Source organism: Natrix helvetica (assembly GCF_964273705.1).
Source record: "Natrix helvetica genome assembly, chromosome: 12".
Classification (NCBI taxonomy): domain Eukaryota; kingdom Metazoa; phylum Chordata; class Lepidosauria; order Squamata; family Natricidae; genus Natrix; species Natrix helvetica.
This window is the reverse complement of record NC_138556.1, coordinates 20958512-20985771: the sequence shown is the minus strand read 5'-3', so window position 1 is coordinate 20985771 and position 27260 is coordinate 20958512. Positions and strand designations below refer to the sequence as shown.

Here is a 27260-nt window from a genome sequence, read left to right as displayed (position 1 = left end):
GAGCTCTGAAGGAGGATACGGCTTCATCTTGCCCAAACGGTGCCCTGGGGAGAGACCCAGCTCCCTTGGGAAAAGCATTCCGGGGAGGCTCCACCTGCCCGAGCTGAAACCTGGGACTGAAGCTCTGAAGACCATCATCTCAGTCAGGAAATGAAGAGAGGGGAGGGGGCTTCTAGGAGAGGCCCAGCCAAAGGCTAGCAAGCACCGCTTTCAGAGAGTTTAGGCTGACCTGGCTAAGAAGGGCTGCGCCACACACTTGGGGGAAGGAGAGGTGTAGCTGCATTCCACATACGCCCGTACCCCTTCTCTGCCATATGGCACCAACGCAGATTAAATATTTTGCAATTTGCATCTCTTCTGGACTGCTGTCCAGAATCCCAGGATAAAGCCCCCTCAAATGCTGCTGTGCCCACCTGATCGAAGCACTTTCTATTTTGGGGAGTGTGGCAATGCTTGCAAAAAATGGCTGGGGGGCCATTTGTGTGGTTGTAGCTGCCCTTTTTGACACACCTGTGACGCCCCCATCCCCCGCCATCAGAGCAAACTAAGAACCGATTTCCCATTTCCCACCTCCCTTCCGTTCCGAAGGGGGAGCATTTGTTGAGCCACAAAAATCCCTCGCAGGGAGCAGGAAAGACAGTAGGCGAAGGGCTCTGTCAGCACTCCTAACCTGTGGCTGACGGGCCAGGGAAGCCACATTCCCTCCCTTCCAAAGCCACTCAGAATCCGGGGTGTCCCCTTTCCCGGAGTGTCTCGGAGGTGAAAGGAAAGCCCCTTGGACCCTTCTGGGAAATGGCCTTTCCAAGCGGGACGTAACAGCTGGCCAGATGGCCGTCCTGGGTCCTCCCTGGAGGGGCGGAAGCCACCAGCCCATGCTGCCAGTGCAAGGCGGCAACTGAATTGGGGCCGGAGCTGCAGGAACTTTTGCCGCAGCCCCTAGATGGGTCCGCTCCGCTTGCCTTCAGACTCAGAGAAAGAGGGCGACTGCTGGAGTGATTTCATCAGGTCTATTTATTAATGCATTTCAAGTTTCAAAAACCCTTACATCTGTTTGAACAATACTTCATATTTTTTTGCAACTTTTTAGTAAAAATTTCCAAAGTGAACAAAAAATACTGTATAAAACACAGTGGACATTAAACTGACAGTAGTATTAGATCGCAATTTGCCTTGATAGTTTTATTTTACCACATCTTGACTTGCAGTGGAGAGTTCAGTGCATTTTTTCTTTGCAGAAAACATGAAACTTCGGCCCCCAGTAAAAACAGGCTCTCTGCCAAGCACGGCTGCCTGCCACAGGATAACATCACAAGCAAAGAATTTACATGGTCCAAGATCTACCATACTCAAGAAGTTACTAAGACCTCTTGTAGAATAAAAGCCACCATTTCAGAAATGCAAACCTAAGCTTCCAGTCTTTGCACAGTTTGAAGAAGAAAAATCCCAAAATGTAGTTTAAAATGATTTAAAAGCAACTACAGAGACTCCTAGCTAGTTAAGATCCTTCAGAATTATTTATAATCTATTAGTCTGGGGGATTCATGTACAAAATTTGTCTCTAAACCATGTACAAAAAACCTGTATTCTGAAAAAAGTCACCACATACTGTACAAGTTTTACAAGGAAGAGATTCCCATTATATTCTTTTAAAGTTTTCTGCCTTGCTGGCTTTCGAGTCACACAATGAGACAGAAATGTCTAAATCTCATACTCTTGGAAAACCAAAACAAAATCCACAGCTTGGCTAGCACTCCTACTCCCACCCCCCAAAATACAACTGGGTTTCTAAGCAAAGCCAGAAATATTTTTCAGCCATTTGGTTCCCGATCAGCTTGGCGCTTTTGGAAAAACAGAAGCAGTGAAGTCAAGCTTGAATAATGCCCTCTTCCATTTCCTGCATAGCAGTTAAGCATATTGTGACATTGCTTTTTCTCTCTTTAAAAAAATGCCAATTATGTACACTTGCAGTAAAAACTTTGGGCCATTGTGCTGTTTGAGATCCTCTTTAGTGCCTTTCACATTCCCCAGCCTACAATAGTTACACAACCACAGCAATTCCCGCAGTAGTGGCTTCTGTTTTAGTGGTTATCTTTTAAAACAGTTTCATGCTGAAAGATTACCCCAATACTTGTTACAACAAAACAACACTTTCTCCCAAATTTTCAGAATTGGGATCCTTATTACCACTTATCAAGGGGAACTGATTACCAAATCATGACAGAATAGGCAAAGGTTTCTTTTTTCTCTTTGAATCCTTCTGCGGCCCTCTCAAGAAGTCAGGCGTCCGACCGAACCATGAAGCGCCATCTCAGGCAGGCGAGCCAAAGCCCGGACAAGCTCTTCCCATAGCAGCCTGGAATCCTTTCAGCAGAGCTGGGCAGGGAGAGGACCTGAACGCAGCACCCGGACAGTGCCTCAGCAGTAATTCTGACCGAAACAGAGATGCATAAAAATTGCATGGACTTGACGTGATTCACAATTCCTGTGTAAAGCATTACAGAATCCTGGACTTTTATACACCGTCAACCTTCTGTTATCCTGAGTATGTCAATTAAACAGTAATTTCTTCTTTAAGAGCATAAAAGGTTTATAATATAAAGGAACATCCATATTGCAATTATATTGTTTTACAATTGCACACAGAAGTACAGGTGTACATTAGAAATACAATGTCTGCATATAACCACTTATGTACATTGGCAAAGGAACGCCTCGCTTCCTAGCCCGGGCAGGCGAGATGCTTCCATTCCTGCAGAGAGGTTCCATCAAAGCTCCTTTGCCTGCAGGTGAGGAAAGGCCTCCGTGAAGAGCTGAGGAGGAGAGAAACGCCTTGCTTAAAACTGCTAAAGATCTGCTTCACGGCCAGCCACTTCGCTTTAGGGCAGGGAAGGGGGGTCTCAGGGCCTGAGAGCCTCCTCCATTGACCAGGGACAATGACTTAATACAGGTTTTCTTTGGAGTGAAATTTTCCCACTGTAGGCACTAGGAAGAACCAAGGAAAAAAGCAGCCCTTAGCGTCTCATGTGGCCCATCTGGTAGCTCTCTCGGGGCCTCTGGCGTGGAGGGGCCTGAGTTGTTGGAGGGGGTCTCCTTCGCTTCAAAGTGCCTGCAGAAAAAAAAGGGGGAGAGGCATCTTCAGAAGCTGCTTTGCCCAGTCAGCTTCCCCCTGCACACCTGTGATCCTGATCTGCCGACTGTGTCTCAGCAGCCCTAAGCCAAAGCTTTAGGAAGACCATTTTCTGGAAAACAAGGGACACCGCCAAGCACCAGCCACAGCCACGTCAATGGAAGCAATTCCTAGGCACAGGACCAGGAGTGGTCACACAAAACACATTTCCCACCCCCAAATCCCTGCTTGCCTGATGGCTCAGCTACTCCTCCCGCTGGTTCCACGCCCGCAGGCAGGGCAGAACTGATCCCTCTCACGGTCCATCTCTCCTCCAGCCCTGGCATGAGCCACCCTCGTTCTTGATGTAGTTTAAACCGGAGCCCCTCTGGCTCCTCCCGTGGGCTTTTTCTCCTCTCAGCCCAAGTTGTGCAGGGCGCCCTTTCTCCCTGTGCCCACAGCCGAAGTTCTTGCAGAGCCAGCAAAAGCCTCACCTGGAAGGGGTTTGGGTGGCGGTAGCTTCGGGTTGCTGCTTGGGGTGTGAACGCTGCAGATCTTAATGAATCCTGCCATCAACATGATAAGCGCGATGCCCATGAGCAGGACGGCCCACCAGTGTGCCTGGAGACAGAAGAAAGAGGTATTTTTCCCCATCTGACCGGGCGCCATGAAGGCTCCAGGCAGAAAGAAGAAATGCCACCCTTCAGTGCTGGGAAGCCAGGCCACCCTTCGCCACAGGCTCCTTTCGCAATGGCCCTTAGACTTATATACCGCTTCACAGTGCTTTTACAGCCCTCTCTAAACGGTTTACAGAGTCAGCCTCTTGCCCCTACCAATCTGGGTCCCTTAACAGCTTCTTTCCCTTAGGGGCAGCCTGTCCGTGCCCAGCCCCTGCAGAAGGGGCTTTCATTTATAAATTTTAGTGGCTGCCCATCTCATCAAATGGTAACTCTGGGTGTCTCACAGTTACATTTACAGTTAAAACGTAACAAACTAAACTCTTGCAACTTAGGGTCTTGCTTAGATAGGGACCTTCCACGGCCACTCCATGGTGGTAACGTTGGGCTTACTGGCCAACTGGGCCTAACTTGCCCAACCTTCACCATGAGCAGGAATGCAACAGGAATGCTGCACTTGGCATCGCTCCATTGGGAAAAGGACAGTCCCCAGGAACGCAGCCATGGAGGGAGTTAAAAAGGGGAAATGCAGAGTGATTTTGATGAAAAGAAAATATTGCTTCGGAAGATGAAGAGGTGGCCTCCAGAAGAATGAATGGAATTGAAAACACGAGGGAGGAAATGCTTTGGGATAAACTGAAGAACTGCTCGGAGGTGTATTTAGAGATGCTATGGGAGTCAGGGACATTAGAAGAGAGAGATTGAAGCAGCTGCTATAAAGGGACTCTGAGAAAAATGCAGTGAAGAGAAAGTGACAGGTGATCCGAGAACATTGCCGGGGGAAAGGCTACAGGTGTGGATGAGGAAACTGAAGAAATGTTAACCTGGGCTGGGGAATGCTTATGAAGGGCCTGCGTGATTAAATTCATGTATGCAAACATTCCCTCTTTGCCCTGACCACTGGAAGAATTCTATTATTGTTTCCTAGGCAAAAGAAAAACTAGCAAGTGAATGCAAAAACGGGAGTTATGGAATGAATGTCTAAAAGCAAAAATGGCAACCTGACAAGAGACACAGCCTGGTGCTAGTATAAACTACCTTTACTAGGTTTCCTTGTGTTTCATTTCTGTGACTTACTAGATCACCTCTCTGCTGAACTGTCCTTAACCCTGAGAGGGAAAACTGTGCTTGGTGCACCTGGTGCAACAGTGTCCAGAGGGGGCCCTTCCCTGGATCCTTGAAGTAGTATTGGGGCTCTGGGCATTTTCCTCTTTCATTCCTTGCAATGCACCCTGTCTCCAAGCAGTAAACCAATCCACAGGGAAAGAGGCTTTCTCCTCAGGCATTCTTCATATCCCTTTTGAACACTGAATATCAATTTTAAATGTTGTTTTCTCACTTTCAGAACATAAAATTTCTTATTTCTGCAAAGAAACTGGCAAGGTTTATTCAGAGAGTTCCTTTCAACTCACCACAATCCACTCGGCAATGTTTTCATAGAGTTCCGGGTTGAAAATGGCCTTCTTCAGCCTGGCCAGGGGGCCGTCTGCATCCACCAGGCGACAGCGCATGAATACGTCACAGTAGCCTTTGAAATCATTGCAGGGAGACCCAGGCTGGAGTGTAATGGTTTGGAAACTGAAGTGAGCCTTCCATGCTTCAGAGCCTGTACTGGCACAGGTCTCCGGATGCACTGAAGAAAACAGAAACAATTTTCACCTCAATATTATACTTTTCAGAAGAGAAGTATCAGGATTTTGCTGTTCAAATGAGAAAAATTACTGGCATTCAACAGTCAAATCAGGACATTGCCATGAAAGAAATGAGAACTACGCAGAAAGATGGTAGTGTTTATCCATAATTCCCAATAGGACAGAAGAGTCTCCCAAACCTTATTATGTCTCATGTGCCAAGCCTCTCATGCTGGGACCAAGGGAGGCACCACTCTTCTGAGACAAACACCTCTTTTTAAAAGCTGAGCAAGAAATAATTTGGGGGACTAAAAAAAAAAGAATGGAACGGAATGACACCGAATGATGAAATGGTTATCTGAAATGCTGATGCCTCTGTACTTCTCAGGTCTGAGACTGCAACTGAAAACTATTTCAACTCTGGAGGCATCTGCTCAGCTCCAACCAGACACGAAAAGAAAGGGCACGAGGACTCTTACAAAGGAGGAGCATCCCCCATTTACCCACGAAGGCTTAGGTAATGAAATACTTGCTCTATCACATCCCTGCATATATTAAAATAGGTGGGATGCTATAATCCAAGTTTAAGTTGCTTAGCCTAACAGAACATACTTCTCTTCATGCAACAGACGTGGCATAGTTCTTTGTCATCCTTTGCATCAGAGCTGGCACAGGTGCATTCTTCTAAGTCGTATTTCTCACAAATGGAGCCGGCACATTGCTGGGGAAGAAACAGATCAGAGATGTTTTATCTCATCAAGCTCAGAATTAAACCATACAAAATAGTAAAATGAATGTGGGGCCCCATTTTGAACTTCACCAGGTTTGCCCTTTTCTTTCCTACAAATAAGAAATCTGCCTGGCTACACAAAGTAGAGGAAGGAAAAGAGAAAGTGTTTGCTTCCCCACTTCGTCTCCCCAGAACACAATTCTGTCCCAGCACCGCCGACGTTAGGACAAGGTTGGAGATGACTAGAGGCTTCCTTCTAAAGAGTGTTTGGGGCAAGGAGCCTATTGGCCTGACCACAGACAAATGGGGGATCTTTTTCAATAACAGTCAGTACAAACATTTTGGTTATCAAACTCCAGAGGAAAAGAAAAGGCCTGCTTTGCCTGGCTGGGAAATTTCCCATCCGCTGGGAACACAAACACTGGAGCAGAGTGGTCTGCTTTGTAAAAACACTTCTAGGAGGACTTACACCAGGGGTCCTCATACTTTTGAACAGGGGGCCGATTCATGCTCTCTCACACTGTTGGGGGTGTGTGTGGAATGGACGGGCTGGGTGGGTGTGACCAGGTGGTCATGTGATTGGGTGGGTGTGGCCAATTTAGCAGTCCATTTTGCCTTTGTCCTTGCTGTACTTGCTCAATCCAAGGAATCTATTTACTTAAGACTTCCCCCCCCCCCCCCCAGGGAAAAACAGCCCAAACTTTCTTGCCACTTGTCTAACTTAGTTACAACAGCAGCTTCAGGCTCCTTAAAATAGACCATGAAAAAAAGAATAAAACAAACAGGATTTCCTTCAAAATAACTCCTGATTTTATGTTTCAGATGACCACACAATTAACCAGACTGAGAACTGCACCAATTAAGACTGCAACTAAAACCCCCAAGATGGGCATTGAGAGACATTGGAAGCAGGCGGAAGAAGGCGAGAATCAACCCACAAACACACCCAGCCTCCAATGGTGAATTAAGGAGGGATAATGGTCCCTCAGACTGTTGTGGGCCAGACTATAGTTTGAACAAAAACATGAACACATTTCTATGAACACTGCACATATCTTCATTTATAGCGCAAAAAACACGAAACAATACAATGTTTAAAATGAAGAACAATTGTAACCAACATAAATATACTACTAATTCAATGGGAAGTGTGGGCCTGCTTATTTGGGATTACAGGGCTAAAGGTCTTTTAAGCCTGGAGGAGAATTCACAAACTGATCTGCTTTTTGCCACACTTGTGCAGGTGTTTATACAAAATTGTTCAGCAACCAATTTGATGGATCTACTTTATATATAGGAAGAATCAAAGCAGTGGGTGAATTCTCCTTCAGGCATTATACTGTGGCTGCATTGGAATTAGTGTTAGCCAACTTCAGCTGATTTTGAAAAAGTTAGGAGCTGTGGAGACATGTCCCCCGCCCCCTCACTCACTCAAAAAGCGCTACTTTAAAAGCAGCCCCTTCCCTACTCACCCACTGGCCCTGAATCACATGACTGTGAAAAACATGTGAAAGTCTGTTTTTAAAGTCTTTTAATGACTTAAATACTTTTAATGGATCACATGGCTGTGAAAAACATCTGAAAGTCTGTTTTTAAAGTCTTTTAATGACTTAAATACTTTTAATGGATCACATGGCTGTGAAAAACTTCTGAAAGTCTGTTTTTAAAGTCTTTTAATGACTTAAATACTTTTAATGGATCACATGGCTGTGAAAAACATCTGAAAGTCTGTTTTTAAAGTCTTTTAATGACTTAAATACTTTTAATGGATCACATGGCTGTGAAAAACTTCTGAAAGTCTGTTTTTAATGACTTTTAAAGCACTTCTTTACAAGCTGGCAGTTGCTTTTCTTCCCACCAATTCATTGGTGCATTGGTGGGCCGTATCTGGCCAGCGGGCCTTAGTTTGTGGATGTCTAACTTACACCATTGATGCAAACTTGGGTATGTCTGTTGCACTCGGTCAGGTTTTTCTTTGGTGCAGATGTTGGGCAGAAAGAAGTGTTACCATTGCACCTCCCTTCTTCTGCACACTCAGAATCATTCCGGCACTTTTCCCGTTCTTTCTTGAATTCACAATTCTGTGTACAACAGGGGCCTTCACTGGGGCTAAAAAGGGAGGAAAAAATTTAGTGTCATTCCAATAGGCCTCATCATTTCAAAGGAGATCTGTATTTATCCTCTGTGAGAGCCCCAATCCCTGCCACCCAACAGATCTGGCTGATTTCCCTCTGAAAAGCCTCAGGAGAATCTGCGCTCAGCTTACTTTGCCCACAATCCAAAGCTTGAATGCTTTGAGTGGGACTTAAAAAGAATAGCCTGCCTGGATACACAAGAGCTTCTCCTCCAAATCAGTTTAAGCCTTTGATATGATGTCTAGCACAGTCCTTATTTAAATAAGGCATCTTTCCAATTCTGGAAGCAGTGATCAATTTAAATAATTTCAATCCACCAGCAGTGAAAGGGAATGAAAGTGGCCCAGTTCTCAAAAGCCAGATTCGCTAGTAGAATGCATTTCCCAGCCTGAGCTGAGCGTGAAAAGCGGGTTCTTTTCTTCTAAATTTGCCTGCCACTAAACTTTGACCCAGGGGATGCCTGGGTTGCCAATTCTGATAAGGAAACAATCCGCCCCTGTAAGCCAAGGCTCTCCTGCCTCCTTCTAGGTCAGTGGGTCTCAACCTTCCTAATGCCGTGACCCTTTAATACAGGTTCCTCATGTTGTGGTGACCCCCAACCATAAAATTATCTTATGTTTTCCGTATTTTTTAAAAAATATGTGTTTTGCGATGGTCTTAGGCGACCCCTGTGAAAGGGTCGTTCGACCCCCAAAGGGGTCCCGACCCACAGGCTGAGAACCACTGTTCTAGGCCAAGGCCAAAGAGGGAGGCCTCCTCAAGAGCAGAAAAGCCTCTGAACCTGCAACTCTTGCTGGGTCTCAGCTTGCACTTCTTGTCCTCCGGCTGGTTGGCATCGTAGCAACACTCGTCTTTGCACTGGTCACTGTAGCCACAATCACACTGCTCGCCTTGCTCCACCAGCCCGTTTCCACAGATAGGCTGGCCGGATTCTGAAAAACAGGAAGGTCCTCTGAAGGTGAACCGGGGAGAGGCTTCCTTAGACTGAAGCAGGACATGGGACCCTGCCTCCCTCCTTTTCAGGACCTGCATCCCTTCTCTAAAGCAGCCACCATGTGGCTCTTTCTCAGCCCAGCCAGAGATTGCCAGCCTTTGGCACATTCCTTTCTCTAGGATGCCTCAGAGGAGAGGAGGAAACGGTGGACTCAGCCTTGGCGGCAGTTCAAGGGCTACAGTTAATTGTTTCATCCTGTGTATAACACAAAAACTCTGAGCTTGCCTAAGAACTCATTAACAAAGGGGAGATTTTGGGGCACTTTTTGCTAGAGTAGGTGAAGCAGGAAGAAAGGAGGATAATTCCTGTGGTTTTCAGTACATGAGCAAACTCTACTCAAAACATTTTCTATGCTGCCAGACCCTGGTCAGAGCACTAAGCCTGCAACAATGGCATTTTTGGAAAGGGCCGGGAGAGAGGACATCTCTTTAGGCTGCAAGGGTGTGCACACAGCTCTTTGGCATCAAGTGTGTTGGCTCACGGTCAGCCAAACGTTTTGCCATTCAGATGGGCAACTTCTGAAAGTGAAGACTGTGAGAGTGTGTGACAGCCAGACAGATCCTCATGGCCACTGACAAAGGGACAATCCCAGCTGATGCATTCCAAGGTGGGTTGGAGGAGACGAAGAACGGCCTGATGCACCCTTTTAAAAAATGAAAAGCTACAGAATTTCAATCTGGCCCCAGGGTTGTTCCCTGTGTCTGCTCTTCTCATTGCCATCCTGTGAAAAATAAAGACAATTGTGTAGAAGAAATACATACCAACAAAACAATTATTCCTCTTTTTTTCAAGGACTTGGCTGATATTCCGAATACTACAGAGAGAGAATTTGTTGTTGTTCAGTTTGTCACCAGAGGTTGCCCGTGCATACATTATGTAATTGCCGTTTTCTTTTTGCCCCAGGTTTTTGGACTCTCCCGGAGTGCATTCTGTTCCAGAATCATGCTGCAAGAGACAAAATTTGTCAGCTTTCTTCACTGGAAGCTCTGTGATTTTCTGCTCCTCAAACCCGCCACTGTGTTCAGGTGAGGAGCTGCTTAAAGCCTCCCAGAAAAATGGTAGAATGGCAAGCAGGTGAGGTAGCTGAGAAAGAAGCCAGCGTCCCCATGATTCACTCTAAACATCTTTGCAATATGTGATCCAAACAGCCACTGATAAAGAACTCTTTAATTCAGTGCACCAAAATTACTCCTTTTATTATCCTGATTTATCCATTAACAACCACATAAGAGTCTGGCTTACAATCTTTACACGATTGGAAGAGATCGTATAATAACTGAAGTCAGACTGGTACTGAACTGCAGCAAACTATTTCAGAAACAGGAAGGGCCCTGAAGTATCAGGTGAGAAGCTCACAACTCAGGCAAAGGGACCGGCTTTGCTGAGTCCAGTGAAGGTGTGCAATTCTCATGCAAGTGAGTTCAAGGACTGTTTTGCTGACACCCTAGCCCACGTTTTCACCATTGTATTTTGAGAGATTGACAGACTGAAAGCCACAATTTCTTTCTTTAGATCAGCTGAGGTGCCTTTTGCTGCAATAGGAGACAGGAGCCTCTTTAGGCAGGTTAGATGGCCCAATTCATCAGGTTGTTTCATCCTGCAGTGAGCAGGACCGGTCAATTCTGTGGGCAGAGGGGATGGTTTGGTCACAACTTTTAAGGGTTCCCGAATCTGCCGTGAAAGCTGGAACACATATACTTACAGGAGAACCAAAGTTATGCCCCACTTCATGCGCAAAGGTGATGTGGGAGACCTTAGGAGGGACGTGGGAACCATAGTTTTGCACAGTGATTATGCCAGTATTTAAGGATTTCTTTTTCCCATCAGAATAAAGCTTGCTTTTCTCACAGATTCCACCAGAGCTCCCTGTAATTGAAATCAAACAGTAACCTTTAACAAAGCTAATTAGAAAATGATGAAAAAACGTCCTCATTAAGCAGCAGTTAAAGTAGTTCTTTCAATCTAAAGAGATCAATTTATTATTAAAATATTCTTCAAATGTATCAGCTTATTCTGAATTTTGATTCTGTGAGCTAGTCAGAAATCACGAGAGCTCTCTGAGCTGTTCTGGCACCGTGAAGGCAAAATCCTTGGCTTTCAGACAAAACAGTCCTCAAGGACTGATATTCTCAAAGGTTTATCTCTATTGATGGCCGATTTGTCTGAAGGCCAAGCTTCCAGGAATTGCTTCGGGTTTGGATTTAACTTGGTTCAGGATGTCAGTTTCCCAGTTGAAGCTACGGCCAAGTCTGCCCATGTCTTGTGAGAAGAAGGTATTTCCATCGTCTCTTCTGACTGCTAGTTGGTGTTCAGGGATGCATCTGCTAATCTTCTGCCGGTTTGACCTTTATAGCTGTTGTTGCAAACTTTATCCTGAATGTTGTAGCTGATTCCTTTTTGTTTCTTCCTGAACTGCTGGGTCTTTTTCTTTACTTGCAATGTTTTGGAGGGCTTTAGTTGGTTTGTATCAGGGGTGGGTTCTAGCCAGCGTTACTGCCGGTTCGTTCGTGTGTGTGCTTCATACACGCGCATGTCAGTGCAATAGAAATTGTTCTGTGCATGCACAGAACTAAAAAACAAGCTGACGGCAGTGACTGCGGTGATTGGGGGTGCGGCCAGCCTGGGTCGCTGCTGGTTCTGCGACCCAGGCCGGCATACCACTACTGGTTTGGTTGAACCAGGCTGAACCGGTAGGAACCCATCTCTGGTTGGTATGCTTCGGTGATACCATGTGGTTGTAACAGTCTGTCGGCTGTTTCTGAGGTATTTCTGATGTGTGGCAATGCTATTCTTTTCATAGCTGGTGTTGTGCTTGAGTTGTCAGGCACTTTTTGATAAAAGTTGCCTGGATATCCATTTTCTTGGAAAATGTTGTGTAGGCAGCCTGTTTTCTTTTTCTGGTTGCTACGTTTCTACATAGCTCCTCTTGTGGGAGAATGGATTGTTATTTTGGTAATGGAGCCAAATTAGTGTTGTTTTTCAACATACTTGCATTCCTAATTTGCCATTGTTTCCTCCGTTGATGAGGATATCCAGGAAGATGGTGGGTTAGTGTTTTCTTCTCTAGTGATTTTTTTTTTCCTTTGGAAGATGCTGTGGATGATTTCCTTTTTTATTTCATGAGGAGAAAGGGGCCTCATACGCATTGGAGCCATAGCTTTGCTGGTATGTGTGGGAGTGCAATACGGGTGTATTTCTCCCTTAAACTGAAAGTAAATAGTGAGGCAGAGGATGCTGAGATCCATAATACTGAGTATTCTAATCTTAAGTGTGTTTAGCCAGGCTGGGTGTGTTGTGTAGTACTGCAGCCATGAATTCTTTATTTTTAATATCTGTGGCTAGGTATTTGTCTCTGTGGTTTCAACTGAAACTTCTCAAAGACAGTTTGTCTGTAAATGTGCCCCTAAGAATGAGTCACTCTGCTTGCTGAGCTAAGCTATTCTTGGGCTAAGAATTTTGCAACAACAAAGTGTGCTCAGGAGTTTGTAAACTGAACAACTCACAATGTTATAGCTGTAAATAATGCATCTGATGCCGGAAAAATTGGAGCAGTCTTGAAATATATTTTTAAAGATATGGGTTAGGATTTTTTAACTTTCTAGAAGTAAAATAATCATGAAGGAGATTATGGTTAGTACCAGGAGATTTAAACTCTTTCAAGCAAATTTATCCAAGATGGGCATAAACTTCAAAACAAAGAATACTCACCTGCAGCTGTTCTTCAGACATCCAACATTTCTTTTAGCTGATTAAATGTAATCTCTAATAATGCTTTATCCTTCCTTTCCGTCCAAGAAAATATTTCACGACTATTTACCTGAAGGTGCTCCAACCCAGGCCAAGCCAAGGACGCCATCATCAAAATCACGATCAGTAAAGACATAGGCCAAACAATAATCATCATGATTCTGCTCAGAATTAAGTTCTAGAAATTTCTCCACACCAATGTTTGGAAATCTGAAGGGATTAGTAGGGTCTTTTTCATCTTGGGTGGTGTTGATCTGAAATAAAATATATTGTATACTGTTAGGCATCACTTTTGGATAAAGTAAAAAAAAAACTACACCTACTTGTTTTCACAAGTAATGACTCAGAGAAGAACAGTGTGAGCATTACCCGCCCAAAAGCACAGAGATGAGGTAAGGATTCTGCAGTGTTTTGGTTGTGCAGTTTTCATTTTATTATGCACAAGTGATGGCCTGAAGTTATTGTCATGAAACAGTGGAAGAGGAGCACCTGAACTGCTCCACTCCCTAGAAACCAGGATATGGAACTAACAGGGCAGCAGAGACATCCTTCAGCTTTGCCTGGGTAAACTGCCAAGTCAAGAAGCCACTGTGATTTCCCCAACATTCTCAAGTAAAAGATGGCAACATAAAAGCACTAGAAAAAACAGAGCAACATGTAAATAAAGTTACTAGCTATTAAGGCTTGTCAGTGGAAGAAGAAACCCAGCCCTCTACCAGCAAGGGCCAATAAAAAGAGGAAAATACAACTAAATCAGCAAGTGCATGAAGACTTCCCATGTTACATTACTGTATACTTACTCTAATTCGTTTCACCATAAAACTGATATTTCTGATTCCTGAGAAATCTGTAGATTGGTAAATTGTGTCAATTGCTTTAACATGGCTGGAAATCTAAAAGAAAGAGGAAGTTAAAGAGGTTGGCTGTAGATCCACTTCCCTCTGCAACCTGCAAGATCCCTTCTCTAACTCTAACCGGTCTGTGTCTCTGTCAGGCTCCAGCGCTTGCCCTCAAGCAGAGACCAGCCTCTGCACGGCCTTTGGCTCAGGCTGCCTCTATGCACAGACTTCAGCTTCACTTGAGTGACCTCCTGGCTTGTATGTGTATCAGGATTTAAAAGGGATCACAATTAACAGTCAAAACAAAGCAAACAGACTTGGGTCTTGATTTTCCAACCAAAAAGTTGTTTTTAGTTTTACCCTGCCTTCATTACTTTATAAGTAACTCAAGGAAGCTAATACATAATACTCCTTCCTCCTATATGAGGTGAGCTGGTCCAAGAGAGAGGGACTTCACTGATGATTAGGGTTAGGGTTGGCCTAGAAGAAATCGAGTGAAACTAAAATCTCCCTTATTTCTCCTTCTAGGCTCTGGGGCAGAAGGGCGCATACCACGCAGGGCTTTCCCAGGTTCTTCTAGGCCCCTATACAGTATTGTGTCTGATCACAGCTCTCTACGGGGTACACATTGCGAAAGTGGCTGACAGAAACTCTTGAGAGATTCAGACAGGAATCTTTCTCAGTCCTCTTGCTGGAGCCACAGAGATAACCCAGACCTCTTCATAGGCAAAGCATGTCCTCTACATCTGAGCAACGACAATATTATCAATCTTATAAATTTCACTGGATATTCCATTTTTTTGCCATCTTTCTTCTAAAGATGCCACAGTGCACATCCATGAAGTAACACACATTCTGCAATTATCACACTTGTACACAGAACTTGCTGGAAAAAAATGCCTGTAGTAGTACACTTTTAAATGCCCTGGAACAATCTCACTGTCATTCACTCGAAGTTGTATCATGGCCTATGAAAGCTCTTCCACTCTCTTGCCCTCTATTTTGACAAGGAAATCGACCTTTTACAGGAAACATCGGAGCTTACCTGCGCAATCACAGCTTCTCGGGTTCCATAATACCTGAAGAAAAGATGGTCGGTTTGAATATAGAGTTGACAAGTGTTCTTTTCAGCTTGTGCAGCTCTTTTTTTCCTCAAGAGCCCAGGGTCCTCTTTGACCTGTTCTTCAGATGGCTGCTAAAGCATAAGAAACATTTAGGTACAAGGTATTTATGTGGCCTTCCGTTTCAAACACTTCAGAGTCCAACTTGTATGTGAGAATAAGAGGACTAAACACGAAAGTGTGGACCTCCTCATTTTCTGGAGTGATGCATTAGATCATGCCATGTTCAGGTCAGTTTTCTCCATCCTATCGCAGCTCCCTTCATCTTTATCCTGTGTAGCTTCAGCTGCTTGCAGCCAGCTGCATTCCTGTAACTATATGTGCCGGTAGAGTAACTCTGCTCTGAAGAACATTTGTCTCCTATTAATTTGCCTCATAGAAAGTTTAGCCGAGGACTAAAAGGAGACAAAATACCTCAGGAGCCACTTGAGTGCATGAATCATGTTGATATACAGGAGATGACATTTCTGCAGCCTGAGGAGATTCTTAGCCAGGTTTTTAGGCATGTTGCTATCAGATACTTAAAATGTTCTTAAACCTTTAAGCCATTAATTTTAGTAGAAATTTTAAAATTTAACAAATTAACTCAACCTATGGGTTGTGCTACAGATAATTTAAAGACTCTGGGGTGTGTGTGTAAACTTCTTTTATGTTATTACATGCAAATTTCAGGCAGTTCTGCATAGCAGATATTTGCAAAAGGCCCAAAGCCTTCTCATAACATAAAGTAAATTCAAACTGAAAAAACTGTAAGAAACACATAGAAATGACATATCAATTCAAAATTAAATAAATCAGTAGCTTGTTTTCAGTCAGATCATGTCAATAGCAGATACACAAAGATAACAGCTATTTTATCAAATCATTTATTCCATGCTTGATACCTGCTGTCTTGGCTCTTCTATCCCAGTCATTTGGTATTTTCTCATTTTTTCAAAGACGGAATGATCTGCACAGCCGCCTTGTGGTCCATACTTATGTGGGTATTCTAAAACAGAAAGACTTGCTGGCACATATTTTCCTCTATAAATGGTTTTAAAATTAAAACACTCAATTACTAATTTTAAAATGTATTCAAATCAGCAGGATCAAAACAGTGGAAAAGGGCAAGGAGTTTAAGAAATATCTAGTATCAGTAAAAAAAATTAATGAGGCTTAATTCAATCTGTTGCGTAATCCTCTCTGTCTTTTTGTGGAGTGGGGCATTAGACAGCATTACATAGCTAATAGGAGGTGTCCCATATGCTTTGTTTTTCTATTAAAGATACATTTGGCAGAAACCCCAAGCAGCTGCGGGTTCCCTTGACCGCCACATCTCATTTTTGGCTCAATCGTACATGTGGGTTGCATGTTGTGGAACAATCTGCCATCGAGAAGAAAGCGATTTCCCCACTTTTTACCATTTAGAAATGTTTAGAACATATTAAATAGAATTTTGTGATGCCATTGCTTTGCCTGCTGTATATAGGTCATGCTTTTTAATGTTGCTTTTATGGATATTTGGACTGCAGTATTATTGTCAGTCATTCAAAGCTAGTGGAAGTGAGCAGCACTAAGACCTTCTAAAACAGAAGTCAGGATCCAAGCAATCTTCAAGGAAGGGATCAGATATTCCCTGGCAATGATTAATTGTTGACTCCTTGCTGGCTAAAACAAGCCAATTCTAATCTGCATAGTTTAATGGGACAAGAACAAGCCAATTCTAATCTGCATAGTTTAATAAAGCAGCAGTCAAATGAAACTTACCTTTTAAACCAATGCATCATAATAAGAAACAACCTGGGTGCAATTTTGAATCAACGGATTATTACTAGCTGTTTTCAAAAGTAGGTCCTTTGACATAAAGCAATCCACTTCTGACAATTAATGCCTTTCCTTCATAGCAATACCTTGCACATATTGTATTTATTGGCGAGAAGGGCAGGGATCTTCTGGATTTCAGGGGAGGGCAGGGGCTGCTCCTGAGAAGACCTGCTGCCTAGATCCTTCTAGACAAGAACATTTAAGGGAAGGCACCTGGAGCATGGTCACCTATGGCCTGGGGGAATGGGCAGATACCCTCTGGGAGGTCACCCCACAGATAACCTGGCCCTATGCCACTCAAAACGATAAGCAGAGTAACATGAGAAAATTCTTTGCATTTGTTATTTTATAGGATTGTGTGCCCCCCCCCCCGCCCCCACTTCAACCCCTGGATCTTTATCTGCATTATACATTATATCTCTTCTCCTATACATTCAGAGACAGGTTACCCTGAGAATAACGAAACGCCTAGTAAGCATTACCATTTGCTATCACAATCCAACGTCAGTAGCAAGAACATGCTGTTTGCCATATCCAGCACTGCTTCTAGAGCTTTCATATGGCTGCTGTTCTCAATTGCCAACTTTTTCTGCAATGATTGATACCCTTTTGTGAGGGCCCAAGTAATGCCCAAACAAGACAGTTTGTTTCAGTCACTGTGGAAAGAACTGTAACTCTCTCCCTCCTAGCAAGACCATTTTTTCAATAAACAATATCCCACAAATGTATAAAAACAGATTGAGAGTGAGAATTTTAAATAATTGGTCTATCCTTTAAATCAGAATAAAAGGGTTGCCTTTATCTGGTCATTAAGTTAAGAGAGAGCAACACGAACAAAGGACTTTGTAGGAAACAGTACAATATAATCCTCATTTTTAGCACTGGCTTTTGTTTCAGTTCTGAATAAGACTTCATTGTCATGCTCAACATATGCCCTTTTGTTGGGTCCCAAAAGCGCTAGCATAATATTCTTGCAAAAATTAAATATGGGCTCTGGAAGGGCTCACTCATGAACCACATAGATTTCTTGATTGGAGGCATTTGACTGAATCGACCGCAACCTTGTACGCTTTATGTACAATGTTCTCAAAATCTCTTTAACTACTTCTTATTCTATGAGCAGAAACATTACAAAATGTTTGGAATTGTAAATTACATACCGAATTAAAGACATGGGGCTCTCTGTGAAAAACTGCCAAGCCTCTTGATGTATTTGTTAAAGTTCTATCCAGTATTTTCCATTTAGTTGCTTAAATCCTATAAACCGTGCTGACTTAAAACAACCCTTCTGCTCTTTTTCTTTCAAAACAATAATAAAATAGCAACAGAATCCCTACCACATTCCATGGGCTATGCTTTCTAATGAAAGTTCTAGGATTAGCTAAACACTTTGTTTGGCTCATGAATCTTTTCATTTTCAAATCTGGTCAGCAAAAGGCCGTCCTTTTTAAAAACAGAAGGGGGTAAGGAAGTAACAAATTTACTTCAAACAGCCTGATTTAATACCACTAATACGTAATTACAGTTGAAAGGTGGTATCTAATAGAATATCAAACATTTTGTGCATTTAGGCCAGGGGAGCCGCATATGTCTCTGTCATCCCTCTGCTGCGGCTCCCTGTCGCCAGTCGGGGCCACCATTAAAAGGGCTTTCGGTTAGGACAGGTAGAGGAAAAAGGATGCCGTGCTAGGAGGAAACTCTGTGATGGGGGAACCAGACTTCCAGTCGGCTCCGGGGGCTTCCATTTAGGACCTTTGTGGCTCTTTGAGTGTTTAAGGTTGCCGGCCCCTGATTTAGGCGCTTGTTGCTTATATTAGCTGAGTACATCAAGGGACACTTTGAACAATATGAAATGAAGCTCGGGAACTTGTGTGAACATTTGAAAGAACATTTCTCACTAGAGTGGGTCCTATGAGGATTATAACATTTTCTAAGCAACGTGACTCACCCTGCTCAGGATAGGGGTCCCTCTATAGCAGTGGAAGAATGAATGCTCAGAGCAGTGGGTCTCAACCTTCCTAATGCCACAACCCTTTAATACAGCTCCTCATGTTGTGGTGACCCCCAACCATAACATTATTTTAAGTTTTCCGTATTTTTTCGAAAATATGTGTTTTCCAATCATCTTAGGCGACCCCTGTGAAAGGGTCGTTCAACCCCCAAATTGGCCCCAACCCACAGGCTGAGAACCACTAGCTCAGAGCATTCCATTTTCAGATTTAGTGCCTTGAAAACCTCACTTGCTCATAGCATATTCAATATCAGTGATGCCTAACCTTTTACGTGTCGAGGGCCAAAAGCACGCGGGTAGACACCCATAACATAATATGTGCACCCCTCCACACGCCCTGCCTGTGCGCAAATGACCCCCTGCGTATGTGCGTGCCTCCCACATGTGCCCCACTCCCACACATGCACGACAGAGACCAAAAAACCAGCTGGCCGGTGGGAGGCGCACGCGCCTGTGTGCCAGAACTGAGCTGGGGCAACAGCTTGCGTGCCCACAGAGAGGGCTCTGCTGCCACCTGTGGTGCAGGTGCCTCAGGTTCACCATCACGGTTCTTTCTAGAGTATTTTCAACTCAGAACAAAAACTTACTGATATCATCTTCATGGTACATGATAGAATGAAAAGGCAGGGCTTTGTCCTTAATATATCTTTCCGCTGGCTCAATATAAAAGGTTCCAGTGTGAGTCTTAACGAATCCCTCAAACCTTCCATCAACAACAGATCCATGGCTAAAGCTTCCTTGTTCACCTGTTTAAAAAAGGATGTTAAAAAGGATGCAAGCTTTAGAATTCTCCGGCAACTGTTATTCATCAGCATCAATTCCCAGCAAGAATAGGCAAGTTTCCTGAACATGACTTCTCTGCAAGTGATCAGGAAACTAATGCAGGATTCATGAACATGCCTGCATCAAGTTCTAGTCATTACCAGTATCAATAAATACCTCACATTTGTTCTGATGGTTCTTCGGTCAATATAGTTGTTAAGTGAGTCATCATATGACTGGACCTGATTTTACAACCATTTTTACAGTGGTCGTTAAGCAAACTATTGTCTTTAGGCAAATCACAGGGTTAAGCAAACCCTGCTTAGGCAGGCTGGGAAGGTTGCAAACTATGGTTGCGTGACTGCAAATGCTGCAACTGCTATAAATGTGAGCCAGCACACAAGCTGTGACCATGTGACCACAGGGGTTGTGCAATGGTGGCAACTTTGATGGGTCATAGGTCACTTTTTCCGAGGCCACCTTAACTTGGAGTTGTTGCGTCATAAGTTGAGGAGTACGTATATATTTAAATGTGATTTTATTATTCCTGATGTTTGTTCTTGTAAACGTATCTACTTATTCATTCCTATGCTATATTACTTTTCAGTCTAGGCCCTATTATCTTACTTCCCACATATTTAAACTTTAGTTTACTGCGTTTGCTTCCCATGTAAATTATTTCCCCTGAAAAAGTTATAAGCAACATTTTTGTTTCAATTTTTACCAAGTATGTTAAAAAATGTAATTTAAATGTAGCTTTCCTTCAACTGGCACTGTGAGAACTAATAGTTCAGCACTATATTCCAAAATACCATGGAGCACAGATATTCTTAGGCCGCAGAATGTAGCCTAAGCAATAGCCTCTCATGTGAAAAAACACAGTATGCCAGATTTTCACATGGAGTGTAGTAAAAAAGCTTTTAGTGTGAAATGAACAGTCCAAAGAATACAGCATCACATAAATGTAGGATCTTTTAAGATACTGCGCTGTTACATGGAAAAGATTTAAATCAGACTTTTTTCTACAGAAAGAAAACAGAATTATGATAAAATGAAGGGGAAAAAGAAATGTGAAATTTAACTGTACTTTCTGGAAACTTTTTAAAGACAACAATCAACATTCTAAAGTTGTTTCAATTACTGTGAAAATGGCCTGCTGCTCTGCACTGCATGAATGTCTAAACAAAGCGCTATTGCTAGTTCAAAACAGAAATCCCAGTTCCTGCACTTACCATAAATGTGCCCAGTGTAAATATGGGAGGTATCATAATCAATTACTTTATCTGACATCTCTAGCTTAAAGTCGTCACTAAAGAGAGACATATCTCTCTTCAGTCTCAGATTAAAATGTCTGCAAAGGGAAGAAAGACAGATTGCATTTACAAAAACACCTCTTACCATGGGCTGATAAATAAAAATGAACGTCCTCAACCTTGTTAAGTATTTTCCATTTTTGTATGTTTGTATTTTTACTTGATATGCACTTACATCTAAACATAGTAAAAGAGCTATGCTTTTACCCCACACCTTCATTTACCTTAATATTTGTAGGGGATCAACATAACCTGAAGCCCCACACAATGTACATTTTAAAAACAGATTGCTCTTCTTAATTTTGCAGAATTTATAAATATTTGACCTAAGCTCTTATCTAGGTTCAGTAAGTAGAAATGGGAAGTCTGGCAGATTTACTGCATTTATTTGCCCTTGGCTTTCTTATGCAGATATAAAAACTCAAGAACGTATCATATTTGAATACGTTGCAGCCATTTTAAAGTCTGGAAAATTTCACAGATGGGAACAATGTATTTTCTTTTATCTGAAAATATGCCAATATACAATTCTTTCATATGTGTACCTTGAATACTGACAGAGCACCCCGAAACAGATTTACATGTGCAGACGTTGGAATATTCAATGACTCAATTCCACATATATTACCAAAATACTTACCTCAGAGCTAACAAAAAGATTTAGATTGGAATGTTGCTCCATATCAGACTTCAGTAGAAAAAATGCTAACTTTACATTTTGACAGAAAGTGGAAATTATGATTACTGTTCAGTTATATTCAACTGCAGTTAACAATGATGAAGGAAATTAACTGACATGGTATTTACCTCCCATGAGCATGAAAATCTAAGCGCAAAAATTGGTCTTCATGAGATACTGCTCTTTTGGCACGCTGGTGTTTTTGGTGTAATGAATCCACATCATATGACAGTCCTTCATAATGTCTTATGTATTTATTTAGAGGGTTTCCATATTGACCTGCAAACAAAGGAGTGGATGGATATATTAATCAGAAGCACAGTCTACATTCAAATTTTTGCTAACAAAAATGAATGATTTATTAATAGGGGAAAAAGCAATTACATTATTTGAAAAGCATAAAAGAGATCTATTCAGAAATGTGAGTGATGGCAGAACAAGGAAATGGAGATAATACAATTAAAGCTGTAGCAGGAAAAAAAATCACAACAGTGTGCAGAAAATAGAAATCATGAAATGAATGGACAACATGAAATCTAAAGCATATTCAAATTACCCTGCCCCTGGCCCATGCTAAAGCTCCCATCCAGGCATAACTAAGAAAGGCTTTTCAAACACAAGTGCCACTGTCCACCTGAGGTCAAGGTGTTTTCTTGTCCCCAAATTGAAGGACATGTTTTTTCCTATCTAAAAGGACAAATGCACTGACAGTGAGTTTGTAAACAGCTATCATCAGGCTCTTCTTTACGCAAAGAACAGTTGCACGCAACACTGCCAGCCTTCAATAAACCTCTTTTTCTGGCACAGAAAGAAAGAATCCTTTTGTATCTCCAGACTAACAAAGCTACCAGACTCTTCCCCATTTCTTTGGTTAAACAAGCAGTTTATGCAACACAAATACATTAATCTAATAAATGTTTTGTTTCTACATTAAGGTTGGAATCTATATGCCACATTTGAGAATAGTCCTTTTTATTAACTATATTGACTTTTTATTTTTAGTTTGGGTTTTTTTTATTTATAAATTAGAGAGTGCAAGTGGATATTTTTGTAATTATTTTTCAAACAGAAATTAAACATACTGTATATTGTCACTTGATCAAGCACCAGCTAATTTCACGTACATGCACACATACAATTTCATCTTTGCACAGTGATGTTAAGAATTGGATTATAAAACTCTACATTTATCCATTCAATCCAAACTTTCTTCCATTTTTAATTAAGCATTCGAACAATCAGCCACAATAGCAGCAAGATGCAATGACTGTAGGGCATCAGGTTGACAGTGGAATTCAGTATCACTGCTTTGCTTTCTTATAGGGAAGCAGCAATTCCCCCAAAACATTTGTGCTTCTTTGGTCACTGGGTACAATAACTGGTGGACTTGCTTTCAATTCCTGTTCTCAACACATGACTTATACAAATGTACTGTACTTGGCAAATCTCAGTGCATTATGACAAATCTTACTTTGGGAACTTATTTAAGTAAAAAACAAAACCTCCACTTACCAAATAGGGCAATATTTCCCTTGTTTCCTTTGTAATTATAAAAGAGAATGCAGAATTTAAGATATCAGTTTGATATTAGTTGAAAATGTAGTTAACAAATCTGCCAGGATGCATGCAATGTACCAATCAATCAGCACGACTAAATCTATGATTCAGATGAAAGACGTTAATTTTTTTTTAAACCAGAAATACCTATGCATGCCTCTTTGGTCTAGTGGTGGAAGAATATTTTTTACTTGTTTGTATAAAGGCTACAATTATTCTGCCTATGTGCTAGTTCCAAGGTTTCCCACCCCTTGTTGCAGAGTAATTACAAACTGGAGACTTTCATCATGTCAAAAAAAACCATTAGGTTGTAAACACTTAGGAAATTGTTACCAAAAATATATATTATTCCGACACTTGTATTTATTTTACAGTCTAAACATTCAACAATGTTTTTTCAGCTATTTGTTTATTAACCTCAACTCTTATAGACAGTGTTTTTGCCCAAGAATAAGAAACAGTGGCTGGACAAACTTGATTCAACTGAGTGGAATCTGACCTATTATAAGGCTCTTAAGATCAACCCTCAGGTTTCCAAAGGAGCTGATATGTCTACAGGATTCCACAGTGTGTCTGAGAGCAAACTCATGATTCAATGCACCACACTCTGACAATCTTTCCTGCATTATGGGTTGGGGCGTAATACTTTGTTAATTAATATCTCAAATATTATTTCATATAATTGTGAAACAGGTCCCTAAAGCAAAGTGTATTTAATTCTAGGAGCAATAGAGGTAACAAAATAATATAATGTCACTACTTAGTTTTAGCTTATTAAACTTCATCTAGTAAAAAAAGAAAGAATCCTATAGGGTGAGAAATTTCCAAGGGCTCAAAATGGCGCTTCCATTTCAGCTAACCAACAGCAAAAGTGAAGAAAATCTAAGACTGCCTCTCCATTACTCCTCTGGTTAACGCTAAGAAGATACTTCCCTCATGTGCAGTTAATTCTTGGAAATGCCTGTTGTTGAAAGAATACGCAAGCTGTTGAAATATGTAATCATTTCATTGATTTCTTGGTTGAAAACTGACCAAATACTCCCAAGAAGAATTACCTTTAATTACTTTAACCTTTAAAACCTACTGATTTTCTAATCACAAAGCAAACAAACATACTTGCACTCTTCACGAAGAAAATAATTAATATTTTAGGAATGAACATGTTCCAACAGAATCAACACACGGGTCATGTTTTCAAAGATGATCTGAAATAAACTTTAACAAACTCCATGGCAGAAGGAATATAATATGAACCAGGAAATGTCCTAGTCTACCACTCTTAGCCACCACACTAGGCCTTTAACTAAGAGTTTATTTCTGCCTACAGCATTTGGCAGATTTTAAATGTAATATGGTACAAAATAATGTTTAGTTCAAAACTGAAAACAAAAAGCTTTTGCTCTTTCTTGCACAAAAGGAAAGAGAGGGAAAATACCAAAGATGCTTTCAGGTTACTAGAATTAAGATTCTCCTCCTGCTTAGCATAAAGTGGTATCTAAACAATCATACTGTTCTTTAATAAAAATAAGAAAACTTTATATTTATAGAAGTGCATACAGTTTGTCTTTTTCCCTGAGTTCTGATTCAGTTCTAATTGGTTGGCTGGTTGTTTTTAAATATTATATGAATCCAGTATTTAGTTCAATTTAGAAATATATTGAAGACTGATGCCAAAACTCATAATTGCAACCATGAGTTCCCTTTTAGAAACAGTGGATTCTACTGCTGAATATGAAAACGAAAGTATGTGATATTAACTTTATAAACAACCTTTAGGCATTTTTAAGAATAGTTTGGCCCTTCTGAATATGTGCTGAGATATGGCAATTATTTTGAGAGAACTGAAGACTGCAAATTCTCAATTGCAAGCAATGAACCCTAACCATTTACAAGGGAAAGTATAGTGTTACCAATCAAATACAAGAAGGTGAACTAGCTGAATTAAAATCCAGACAAGATAGAGGAACTGGACTAGGATTAAGGGTAATGTCTTCTGATGTAGATATATTATGATTCAGAATTTAAGATAACTGTTTGGAAGAAACTCCTCAGCTCATCCCTGTTCTTGGCTTTCCGTGTAGTGAGGATGAAAAGGAACAGATTATACACAGCATGTCAACCTCTCTATCTTCAGAGATAGTAGGGTCTTGTTTATCCATAAAGTGTCCCTTGATTAACAGCCCTGTAAGACTTTTCTTCTCTACTTCACTAGCTTTTCCCACTCTTTCAGGAAGATCATCAGGTCATATTTTTAATTTAGTATTCTGAAATATTTAGTTTGATAATATTACTGATATTTCCATGTGGAAATATACCACATCAGCGAATTCATTAATATCGCATTTTGTGTTTAGTAGACATTTTGAGCACAATTTGAAGACATAAAGGTAAATACAAGCAGGTAAATATAATATTAGCACTGCTAGGTTTCATCTCAATGAAATGTACAAGACCTTATATTTTATAGATTTGCAGTGTATTTCAGAGCAGCCCATACATACAGATTTTCTTTATCTGATTATTTTAGCCAAACTGCTGTAAATTGACCTAGGTCCAAAGTGCTGAAGTATCAGAGACCTTAGGAGGATTTCATTTTTGCTGTCACATCATGCAGGATACCCATTTTCTGTTCCTAATGTTTCCTTGCCACATTTACATTTCCCTTTTTGGATGGTGGGGCAGACAGCCGGGGAGAAGGATCCGATTGCCCCTCTTCACCTTGCTACCCCTCGTGAAGGTACCCACCTTCCTTCTCAGCTTGCCGAAACAACAGATACCTTATTGCTGAATTAATAAACTACTATCCGAACTTTTAAACTTAAGACAGGAACTTTCCCAATGGCAGAGGGAACCTAATCCCACTCCAAGCAGTCAGGCAAGGAAGCCCCGCGGGCACCTCCCGGGAGCTTCGGACTTTCCCCTTTCCGCTTTGGGCACAAGCCAAGCCAGGGCTCCGCTGGCCTTCCCGTCGCCCTCCTAGGCGCGCCCGCCGTCCCCATTTCCTGGTATCAGCCGCTCCCTGCCCAGCCACATTACATCACCGGAGAGGTGGCACCATCCCCGCCACACCCCGGGGCCCTTCCGGAAGCCCCTCGGCAGGAGAACCCCCGGAGGGCCTGCGCCCCGCAAGGCAGATCCGCCCTTGGGGAACCCGGGCCAGGCGTACGAAGGTCCGTCTGAGGGGGTGGCAGGCGGGGCCCTGCAGGATCCCCCCCACAACGCCCGGCCCCAGGCGACGGGGAACCCAGCCGAGGCCCAAGCACCGCGGGGGTCTCCGAGGCGGCTCCGGGCCCCGTCGCAGTCGCCTCGCACCCGGAAGCGGCCGAAGTCAAGGCCGCTTCGAGGCGGCGTACCTCGGCCCGGAGCCCGTCCGCTGCGGGCTCCGGGCCGAGGCCGGAGAAACTTTCCAGGCCCGGCAGCCGCTTCGGCGCCAGCTAGTTGGGGCGGCCGAGCGGAGCTTCGGCGGCGCTCACGACGGCCTCCCGCCCGGTCTGGGACCCCGGAGGGCGCTCGGGACGGGGAGGGGCCGCGGCCGGGCTTACCTCCGGCTCCGGCCGCCCAGGAGCAGAGCAGGACGAGGACCCTCAGCAGCACCATCTTCACCCGGCCCGGCCAGGCCCCGTCGCCGCCGCCAGCCACAGCCAGGTGGCCGCCTCTCGCCGCCGCCTATCTGCGAAGCATCCGCCCGGCCGGGGAAGGAAGGGCGGAGAGACCGAGCGGCACTGCTTCCTCTTCCTCCCGCCGCCGCCGCCGCCCGCCTGCTGCCTCGCTCCGGTTCCCACCAAAAGTACCTCAGAACAAGCTCCCTCCCTCAGGCGGACGGGCGCGCGCGCGCGCGCCTAACACGCCGCTCGGCCGGTCAGTCAGCGCGCGCGCGCGCGCCCCCGCAGCCAGCAGCTGCCCTCCCTCCGTCGGCGCGCAGCCACTCACAGGCGGCGTCCGAGAGAGGGAAGGAGGCGCGGCTTCGCCAGAGCCCGCCTACTCCATGGAGAATTGCCCGGCCCCGCCCCTTCTGCTTTTCCGAAGGCTCGCTTTCTTTTCCTTTCACACGCCCTCTCCGTCGTCACCTGATCGGAGGGAAGGGAAGGAGGGGCGGGGTGGTGCGCCACCCGCCTGCGCCACTTTCCGTGGGCGGGAGCAGCGGGGCCGGCCTTA

At 43.2% G+C, this 27260-nt stretch overlaps 1 protein-coding gene across 2 annotated transcripts; it reads right to left on the bottom strand.

Moving 5' to 3' along the window:
• Positions 1-993: 993 nt before the first annotated feature.
• ADAM10 (ADAM metallopeptidase domain 10) lies at positions 994-26951 on the bottom strand. 2 transcript variants are annotated; one of them, XM_081964451.1, is made up of 16 exons: positions 26648-26951; positions 21677-21827; positions 20789-20907; positions 19382-19540; positions 15865-15968; positions 14905-15051; positions 13821-13913; positions 13091-13274; positions 10976-11139; positions 10035-10218; positions 9061-9211; positions 8070-8253; positions 6027-6135; positions 5196-5416; positions 3601-3727; positions 994-3106 (listed from the first exon to the last, which is right to left on the bottom strand). In XM_081964451.1, the coding sequence occupies exons 1-16, from the start codon at positions 26700-26702 to the stop codon at positions 3012-3014; spliced, it is 2247 nt and encodes a 748-aa protein (XP_081820577.1). In that variant the 5' UTR covers positions 26703-26951; the 3' UTR covers positions 994-3011. The 2 variants fall into 2 exon arrangements, with proteins under 2 accessions (XP_081820577.1, XP_081820576.1); XM_081964450.1 differs by having other exon boundaries at positions 14905-15054; positions 26648-26950.
• Between the last annotated feature and the right edge of the window lie 309 nt (positions 26952-27260).

What these genes read in the sequence shown, in the direction of transcription:
- ADAM10 (XM_081964450.1), bottom strand. Translation starts at nt 26,702, where the DNA reads ATGGTGCTGCTGAGGGTCCTCGTCCTGCTCTGCTCCTGGGCGGCCGGA. An exon ending in GAGAAGCTGTGATTGCGCAG is followed by an intron (nt 13,914 to 14,904) that starts GTAAGCTCCGAT and finishes TCTTTCTTTTAG; the next exon opens with ATTTCCAGCCATGTTAAAGC. An exon ending in CTGGGTTGGAGCACCTTCAG is followed by an intron (nt 11,140 to 13,090) that starts GTAAATAGTCGT and finishes TTTCAATTACAG; the next exon opens with GGAGCTCTGGTGGAATCTGT.